The sequence below is a fragment of the Triticum dicoccoides genome, chromosome 1A (assembly GCF_002162155.2).
Source record: "Triticum dicoccoides isolate Atlit2015 ecotype Zavitan chromosome 1A, WEW_v2.0, whole genome shotgun sequence".
Lineage (NCBI taxonomy): Eukaryota > Viridiplantae > Streptophyta > Magnoliopsida > Poales > Poaceae > Triticum > Triticum dicoccoides.
This window is the reverse complement of record NC_041380.1, coordinates 180,258,630-180,268,554: the sequence shown is the minus strand read 5'-3', so window position 1 is coordinate 180,268,554 and position 9,925 is coordinate 180,258,630. Positions and strand designations below refer to the sequence as shown.

The 9,925-nt window shown below is 44.4% G+C and overlaps 1 protein-coding gene across 3 annotated transcripts in view; it reads right to left on the bottom strand.

Annotated features, from left to right (window-relative positions):
* Window positions 1-200: 200 nt before the first annotated feature.
* LOC119266224 (tRNA pseudouridine synthase A 1-like) overlaps window positions 201-9,925 on the bottom strand; it is an 11,475-nt gene continuing 1,750 nt past the window's right edge. For 2 of the 3 annotated variants that reach the window (XM_037547767.1, XM_037547768.1), the window contains 4 exons: window positions 3,210-3,349; window positions 2,739-3,101; window positions 2,570-2,632; window positions 201-695 (listed from right to left, as the gene is read on the bottom strand). In XM_037547767.1, the coding sequence (XP_037403664.1) occupies window positions 459-695; window positions 2,570-2,632; window positions 2,739-3,101; window positions 3,210-3,349 (803 nt within the window). In that variant the 3' untranslated portion in view covers window positions 201-458. Of the gene's footprint in view, window positions 696-2,569; window positions 2,633-2,738; window positions 3,102-3,209; window positions 3,352-9,925 lie in introns of those variants that run through there. The other variant, XM_037547770.1, reaches the window with a different exon arrangement.

The window sequence follows — 9,925 nt, the reverse complement described above, 5'->3', positions numbered from 1 at the left end:
ATAGTAGTCGAGTAGAGCTAGGGAGTGGTGTGGAGGCTTGGTTAGGGTCGGTTTGTGACTCCTAACTAGCGATGTGTAATCTCTTGTACATATTTTCTTCTTTCTATAAAGTTAAGGTACGCCATTGGCGTACCCTCAAAAGAAAAGAATTGTATTGAATAATTGTTGATACAATATTGTGCCGGTATAAGAAGTATATATAAGAGCTAAGCCACCCCTGACCTAGCATTATTACAAACCATGTATGAGTCATAACCCTAACACAAGTTGTATTCTAACACGAGGCACGAGCAAATGTACTATGCACGACGGCAGGTAAACTCTCGAATACCACACAAGCTCAAATTTATTACCATTGCAACGCATGGGATCTGCATGTACAATTTTAATGAACAAGGGATGTGTTTTATATTAATAAATATAAAATTTTCTCCCGTTGCAACGCACGGATATTTGTGCTAGTAAAACAGAAGTTTGCATCTACTGATCTGATGAGTCCTTCCAAAGCTCACCGGAGGGGAACCCACAGGAGGCTTCAAGATTTCTTTGTCATAGTTAACTGACATGAGATACAATCCATGTGGTGGTGCTGACAAGGCCACCTTCGCAAGTTCTTTGCGGTCCTTTGCCGCAATGATTCCCGGGACGATTTCAGGAGGCAGTCCCTCCCTTCCAACTTGAATTAGCAAAGCTACCTGCATTGCCAACATATTATCGAGTTGTTCTGTGGCACAAACATCAGGGATTTCGAGCGTGGGGGGAGAGTGATGATGATCGCAGGTAAAATATAGTACAGCAAGATATCAAGTCCGAAATAACCTAGCATAGCAACCGATGTTTGCAATAACATTACGTGAAAATAAATTATCTCCGCCACAAAAGAAGGCTACCACTTTATAAGCTCAAATATAGCTCTACTCTTGCGCTCTCAGCCACCGGTCTTAACAAAAGAGGGCCTTAGAACTCAGAAGTTCCCTCAAAAACCTTCCCCTATAAGTGCGTTTGGAGGCTCTCCCAATAATTTTATTGGGTTTCACAGGTGTGCGGCTGTAGCAGTTCCCCTATAAACCTCTCCCTAAACTAAGCCTGACATATGTGTCCCACATGTCAGTGGCTAATCTCTTTATATCTTTCCCTCTAGTGTGCACAAAGACACCGGCGGAGCTCCGGCAACCGGCGGCACGGTGGGGCGGCGTGAACGTCTAGCAGCCGGTGGTGGCGTTGCAGGCGGCCACTGATGTGTACCGGCAAGGCGGTGATGCTGCGGTGGCGCTACTGGCAGATGACGGATAGCGGCGGGTGCGGCGTTGGTGGTCGGCGTGGTGTGGCAGCAAGGCGGCAGTGGTGTGGGCGGCCGGTGGAGAGGCAGTGGCGGCGGGGCCAGCGGCGCAGGCGACCAGTGACGTGTGGTGGCATTGCTCCCCCAACATCAGACGAGATGGTGGCGATGGTGCTTAGGGAGCAACGTCTTTTAAGATTGGACTAACACAAATCCAGTTTCTTTTAGCAATCGGATGAGCATAAACGCAAATATCAGCTCACAAAGTGGAGCATTATTTGCCAGCCAAAAGATCAGGGTGGAAGATCTAGAGATTAAAAATAAATGTTTGCTTCAGCATACTATCGGAGGCTCGGGAGCATCTGGACTCTGCGTGCAGCCACTTGGAGATGGTCGCATGGACTATATTCAGCCAATTTAGGTGTCGGCTTAGCAATAGGATTAGTAATGTTAAGTGCCTTGCGCAATATCTATTGTTTGATGTGTATGTCCTGTTTACATTATCTTACTACATTCTATAACTTTGTAATAAAAGCGTTTTGTGCATCAATCGCTGCAGAGGCCGGGGGTACAAACCCCTTTTCAAGAAAGAAAAGTGTCTGGTAGTCAATTCCCTAAAGATATTTCCTGTTGAGTTAGTGAGATAAATATAATCTTCTCCCTCGCAAAAGCTGCAAATACTAGTGCGTAAGTTGGGCATATGATCCAATCATTAGATACCCATTGTACATTCGATCTATGATAAAGTAACCCAGTTGAATGAACTGCTGTTATGCTTCATCGATTATTCTATTTTTAGGGACAAGGTAAAAAGTAAAAGAATGACAATTGTTCCCATGAGTTGGCTAAGGCGCTTGTATCACATGCAGCCATATACCACGTTCCATGCTTATTAAGGATCACGGCAAGTTGGTTTAGCTAGGTTCAGTAGAGAAGGGCGTGTAGTGGTGTATACGCGCAGTCAGCTCCGACCTCCGTGTTGGACCTGGTGCGGCATGATTGTAATGACTCTGTGTTATCTTAATTAATACATACAACATTTTCAAAAGTAAAAGGGTCATGATAAGTTCTTCAATGCTTATATGGTAAGATTATATGAAAAATTGTTAGGAGGTTGTGTTACACTCAGTTTGTTCCATGCAAGGGCTAGCACATGAATCAACAAAGGCAAGCAAAAGGTACCAGGCCCCTACTACCGTACTACTCACAGCTCTTTAATTCTGTTCAGGTGATGTGACATGCAAAAATAACTTAACTTAGGCACATGATTAAACAAGAGATCAAAATTACCATGTTCCTCACTTGTCTGTACAAAAAGCCAGTGCCTTCAACCTCGAGTTGTATGATAGCATCCTGTACGGCAACCAGAAAATGTCAGGTCAAACAAAACACAAATCAAGCAGGTGATACTGAACTCGTAAGGGTAGTAGAAAATCAAACTCGTGGGATAATAAATCACCATCTTAGTAACATCAAAGCGTGATATCTTCTTTATTGGACTGCGCACACGATCATTATGTACTGCATTAGCGAAAGATGTGAAGTCATGTACTCCAACAAAATGATTTGCAGCCTCCTGCATAGCATGTGGATTAAGTTTATGTGCACTGTGGTAAGCATAATTAGTATGGAAGGGGTCCATAACTGCTTCGTTATAGATCTTGTAATGATATATTTTGCTCTTTGTGGATGTGCGAGCATGGAATTCTGGACAAGCTGCGCTAATTTCTCTAACTCGGATATCAGGAGGCAGAAGCCCATTGATTGCAGAATGAAAGCTGTCGAGACAATGGTAGGCAAACGGCGTGGTGAAATGTGCCACCTGCAAAACAACATATGACGTGTTATCACAGCATTTTTAAGCCTACCAACAATGAAGGATATACAAGTACATTTGAGACCGTGTTCCAGTGTAATAAGATAATTAAACCTGACCCTGTGCATGAACACCTGTATCTGTCCTTCCTGCACCAACCAAACAAAGCTCCTTCCGGTCGAGCTTCGTGATGCGTATCAGTGCTTTCTCTAGAAAGCATTGTATAGTTGGAGGTGATGGTTGATACTGCCAACCTAAGAACAATAGTAATTTGAGAATCAGTTGAGATTTCAAAATTCTGAAGTTATGTACCCAATCTTAGTAATGTTAGTATGGAGTCAAGCAACTATATATAACTACAATATAGATGATAGACAGGTTTAATTTGAGGAAATTGCTTCAAAATTGCAGAATTTTCCTCCAGCTAGTTGCTAATAGAACATAAAATAGCTAACAAGGGGTAGTGATACTGTCACGGCCCAGGCTCCGGAAAACGTAGCCGTGCAGATCCTTGTGTGCCGTGGGTGCAGGGAAGTTAGGATTTGGGGATAACTGGAGGCAAGTCTTCCTCTTTTCTTCTTTATTGATTCTCTGATGCACACGTACTAGGCCTAGGTCCCTTTATATATAGGGCCGGCTGATACAATAACTCAACTTTCCAACTAACACGATGGTTATCGATGGGAATACTTAACTAATTTGATATACCAGCAAACTAAAGATAAAGCCTATCTCTAAGCAGATTTGGGACCCTCCCTGTTTCTGCGCCTGAAGTGCTAGGCCCAGATGACATCACTCCCCACTCTCTTTTTCACCAAATTGGATTTACAATCAGGGTATCAAGCGCGTATGAACCCTGCCGATGGGGAAAAGACGGCTTTTAGGACCCACCAAGGATTGTTTGAGTTCATGGTCATGCCTTTTGGATTGATAACGCCCCAACAACATTCGGCTCTCATGAATGACATCTTACGCCCTTTCCTCTGCCTGTTTGTCTTGGTCATTTTTGATGATATTTTGATTTATACCACTTCTTGGTCAGACCACTTGAGGCATGTCAGATCTGTGCTCTGCTTTCTTCTGAGATCATCACTTGTTTCTCAAACGGCCCAAATGCTTATTCGGTGTCTCCTCAGTGATTTATCTAGGCTACGTCATCAACAGTGAAGGTGTCGCTATGGACCAACTAAAGGTTCAGGTAGTGACCGATGTTGGGAAGTATTAGTATTGGTCTAAGAGTTCTATTAGGCCATGTTTACTTTCCTTGAACCCAAGTCATGTGTAATATATATATGCCCCTTGGGCCATCAATAGAGATAAGTTGTTTTCATAACATGGTATCAGAGCCTAGGTTTTAGGTCCCCTCCGGAGTTGCAGCTTGTCCTCCGATCAAATTTTCTTTTCAGTCTTCGTTGGTCGCTGCACATGAGGGGTGCCTCTGCCCCGGGTCAACGCACGGCAGGCTCCAGATCAGATCGCCAAGTTGCAGTCCAGATCGTCCGCCGTCACCACCATCCCCAGGAGGACGCCGCCCCTCAATCACCAAGCCGCTGCCCCAGACGTCCACCCGCTTCTTCTTCAGCTCGAGTCGGCCATGCCTACCGCTGGCTCCCGACGCCTCCCTGTGGTGTCGCCCCACCCAGCCTCGCCGCGCAAGACTCTTGGATCAGCTGCCTGCACTCGCCGCTACTCCCTCCCAGAATGAACGCCGCCGTCGACTTCCAGGTCACGGGCCCCGCTGCTCCCCGCGCCGGTTTCCGCGTGCCGACGCTCACCTCGCCCTGGCTTCTCACATCCCCGCTGCCCCAACGTGTGCTGCTCTCCTGCTGCTACTGCTCTGCTTACCCAGCCACGAACTGATTCCTTGACGGTGTTGTCCACCATGGATTTCTCCTGCTTGGCCTGCTGCCGCTTCAAGCCCAGTTTTGGACTCCTATAATATGTGAGATTGCTGGCTCCTCTGTTTCCCGTGAGGCATCATATAGAAAAATCATGTTTCTTCCGCTACTCTCTAGTATAATTGCTTTCTAGTCTATATTTTCCGCTGCATCCACCAAATCCGTTGATATCTAGTGTTTCTCATGCCATGCGAGTCCACCATACTTTTGTCTGTCAGCCTTTCTCTGGTCCTAATCCTTTCTATACAACTTTTGTGGCCTACTTGCCCTTGTTGTTTTTTGTAGGATTTTTTGGACTCTTTTTGCATTATCAACCTACGCCCATTGTGCCTTAGCCACCGCGCTTCTTTCGTCCTCGGTTGTAGTAGGCTATGATTCTCTGCGCAATGCTTTATTCTCTTGATGTGCCCACTTTTTTGACAACTCATCTTCTCTTGAAACTTCTCTTGTATCTTCAAGTGATGTGGTGTCTTCCTCTGATGTGCCATCTCTCCGTTCTTCCCTTTGGCTTGACTCGACAGGTTTTGAAGACTCTTCATGCTACGACGACACTCTCAAGACGCGGATTTGGATTATCATTTTTTTTAGTGTTACACTTCAAATGCATTGCCATTGCATACGCTTTGCATTTGAGGGGTGGTGTTGGCAAATATTAGTATTGGTCTAAGAGTTCTATTAGGCCATGTTTACTTTCCTTGTATCCCAAGTCATGTGTAATGTATATATGCCCCTTGGGCCTTCAATAGAGATAAGTTGCTTTCATAACACAGCCATTTCCTCGCTCTGTGTTGCATGGATTTTTAGGTCTGGCTGGGTATTACCACCGCTTCATCAAGGATTTTGGTACACTTGCGGCTCCCCTTACAATGTTATTGAAGGCGGGATTTGCTTGGATGAACAAAGCAGAAACATCGTTCCATGTTCTGAAAAAGGCTCTTGTATCATCTCCTGTGCTACAATTGCCTGATTTCAGCTTGGACTTTGTGGTAGAATGTGTTACATCCAATTGGTTACATCAAGGAAATGGTCCTGTGGCTTTCTTCAGTAAACAGATTGCTCCTCAACACATGCATCTTGCTGCTTATGAACGTGAGCTCATTGGCTTAATGCAGGCTGTGTGTCATTGGCGGCCATATTTATGGGAAAGATCCTTTCTTGTTCGCACAGATCATTATAGTTTGAATTTGTTGTTGGATCAACGTCTGTCAACTATTCCACAGCATCATTGGGTGAGCAAGCTCCTCTGATTTGATTTATGTGTCGAATTTCGCCCTGGTCACCAGAACATTGTGGCAGATGCTTTATCATGTTGCAATGCTGACGAAAGAACAGCCGATCTATGCGCCATCTCCAGTCCACAGTTTCCCCTCTTTGAGAACTTGCGGCAGCAAGGGGATAGTGACGAGGAGCTATCTGAATTAAAGGCCTTCATCTTGGCTGGAACTACTGAGCCTCATTGGAACATAGTTGATCGTTTGGTCACATTCAAGGGGCGTGCAACCTGATGTGCTAATACAAAAATATTAGGAAATAAGTGCACTAATCAGATAAGGGCAAAAAAGAAAACAACATGTGCCACGAGCATGGGTTGAGCGTAGACGATGATTGTGATAGGTAGGAGGCTGGGGACTAGGACCCGTGCATCCCCCTGTTGGTGGAGCCATGGTAGCAGGAGAGGTGCAGGGGACAGGGCACAGAATTACGTCAGGCAGAAACGGAGAGATCATGATTGGGGATTAGACTTCTTGACTTGACTCATAATAACTCACAAGATCATCAAGACTGTCAAAGAGGAGGCGTGGCATTGGACATGGGCTGGCACCAAAGGCTTAGACACCATTTTACCTGTAACATAATCTCTTGTATCTGGGGCTGAGCATCCCCCCTTCTATCTGCTCATTGGCACCCACATCATCTCCTAGTTGTGTACGTTGTTTGTGGGCTGCCTAACTAATGTTTCTTTCCCCTATCAATGCAATGATACACGCCTAGAGTATTCGCCAAAAATAATAACGATGGCTGCCTCATTATATAGGGTTGACCTTACACCTAGGACTCAAAGGCAAAGTTGGACTAAGACTCTTCCCTAAACTGAACGTGCAACTACTAAGACACTTGTGGGACATGGACTCGTGCTGCAGCCAACTAGTACTAGGATTCCTTAGCCTTTTAAGCTGGAGGTCTGGATGCATGTTTCCTCCTCTGATACGTAGATCCCCACATGACATCTCTCCCTTCCTTGAGAAGCAGCTCGTCCTTGAGCTGGAATTGTGGATATATCTTCTGTAATTCCCCAGCCTCTTCCCAAGAAGCTCCAGTAGCTGGTAGCCCCTGCCATTAGATGAGAATTTGCAGTTTACCCCTGAGTCACGCGAGATTTGAGGGCCTTCTATGGAACAGGACACACCCGACCATTGTGAAGCAGAAGCAATGGTGGCGGAACTGCAGGAGCCTCCCCATGGTAAGGCTTCAATAAGCTAACATGAAAGACATCATGAATCCGAGCTTTCTCTGGAAGTTTGAGACGATGCTACTGAACCAATCTGTTCTATGACTTGGTATGATCCACAGAATTGGGGAGCTAGCTTAGAGTGAGCCTTGATTGCCAAAGATGCCACCTGACTATGATGTAAACGCAACCAAACCCATTGTCCAATCTCAAAGCCGAGCCCTCGACGGGGACTGTCAATATTGTCTCTTATAGTATTGTTGTGCCTGCAGGAATCAATCCTAATAACAACAAGAAATTCATCATGGTCTTGGAGAAGAGAATCCACTGCAGTTAGTTTGGCACAGCCTGGCTCATAAGAGTGCAAAGATGGAGGGTCACACCCGTAAACCACCTTGAAAGGTGTCTCCTTAAGGGGGAATGATATGAAGTATTATAGCAATACTCAGCCCATGCCAAGGTTTTCGAGTCGATGAGTCGTTATGGGGTAGCAACTAGTGACGAGTCGAGCCTGGCCAATCGACTAGTCGCGACTAGTCTCGACTAGTCGAGGGGTTTGAGTCAACCCTGGCAGTGCGACTCGTCGACTTAGACTAGTCTAGTCGCGACTCAAAAACAGTGGCCCATGCAAGCCATTGTCGGGGCCGATCACCTGAAAGGCAGCGTAAGTACATAGCAATCACTTTGTTCACGGCCTCTTGTCTGACCATCAGACTGGGGATGAAAAGCTGAGCCTTTTTTAAGCTGTGCACCAGCCAACTGAAAGAGTCCCTCTCAAAAGCGGCTAGTGAAAATTGGATCACGATCAGTCGATCACTGACAATCAATGTTGGCATCCCGTGCAAGAACCACCTCATCAAAGAATACTCTTGCTACGGAAGTAGAGGATAAGGGTGTGCCAAAGGAATAAAGTGTTTGTATTTAGAGAAACTGTCCACTACTGTAAGTATGACCGATTTGCCGTGCACACGCCGTGCACACGCGGGAACCCCTCCACAAAATCCATAGATATGCCGTCCCATATTTGTTGTGGGACTGGCAATGGCTGCAACAGGCCTGCAGGGTGTAAATGATCCCATTTGTGGCATTGACATCTCACACAAATCTGCACAAACTCCTTAACCAACTTGCGGGCCTGTGGTACATGGAAATCAGCCCGAAGCCGATGTAACGTTTTTTGAATGCCCTCATGACGAACTGTGTGTGCTGCTTCTAGTATTGCTGGTAATGTAGGAGAGGTGGTAGGCACATATACACGTACATCAATGTCTCAAGATCCTAAAAAGAACTACCTCCTTCTCTGGGGCTATAGTTTACAAAGTTCACCCCAATAAGTGTAACCATAAATGTCAAGGACCGTATGCTACTTAAGATCACCATCGATTCTTTGGATACTCACGAAATGAATCATCACTAGGCCAAATTCAAATATAAATATCCAATGGTTAAAGCACGTCCTAGCGGTGTACGGTAGTTAGTGTCATAAATGACACAACAGTAAAACCTCAAAACCAACAAAATGACAACAAAAAAAGGCATTCATAATAAAATTGACAAGATAAGAAGAAATATCGCATAATTGCCCCGTTATTTCTGGTAAACTCTTCCCTCCGGTAAACCAATCCTACACACAGTGTATTGAAAAGTTGTTTCGCGGTACTTCATTTCAAAGATGTTATGAGCGCGCTCAACCTAAATTTGTTTTTATTAAACTGATTCGCAAACCACAAATTTTTTGACCCCAAATGTTGCCCGGCAAGCATGCCTTTGTAAAATCAACTTTCTAAGCTTCCATTGCCCAAGAATGTTGCTTCGTGCCAGCCACGAAGCCTACTTATATTTCTCACGCATGTTTCTATGGCAGTAAATTTTTACTTCAACCACTACCACCATGTGCTTCCTTTATTTCTACACTCGTTCTTCTAAAATCACTACCTTGTATGTGCTTCACTCACATGTACTTTTGTTTCTTTTAGTGAAGTTGTATCTTATTCATTTTGCTTCTTGTAGTAATTTTTTGTTTCAACCACTATCAGTGTCTGCTATATTGTTTCAACCAAAGCAAAAAAATCATACAATTTGACTCTGTTACACACAGAAAAACTTGTTTCCAAAGTACTTGAAAATATTACCATTGCAAAGAAAAAACGTTAATATTGGTCACGAAAACTGTTTCCATCTAGCGAACAAATATATTTCCAACGTACTAGAAAAATGATGCTTCCATTGATCAAGAAACATGTTACGTGGCACAAAAAATATGTTTTCATCACAAAATACATCTTGAATCTTGAAAAAAGAAAAATGCAACTAATCTGCTAAATCTATTAGCTAGAAACAAATCGTAATTATCAATCTGTCTCTAGAAAACACGGAACAAGACTACTACTCCCTCCGTTCCAAAATATTTGATGTTTTAGGTTGGTCCTAAGTCAAACTTCTTTAAGTTTGACCAAGTTTGTAGAAAAATCTACCAACATCTA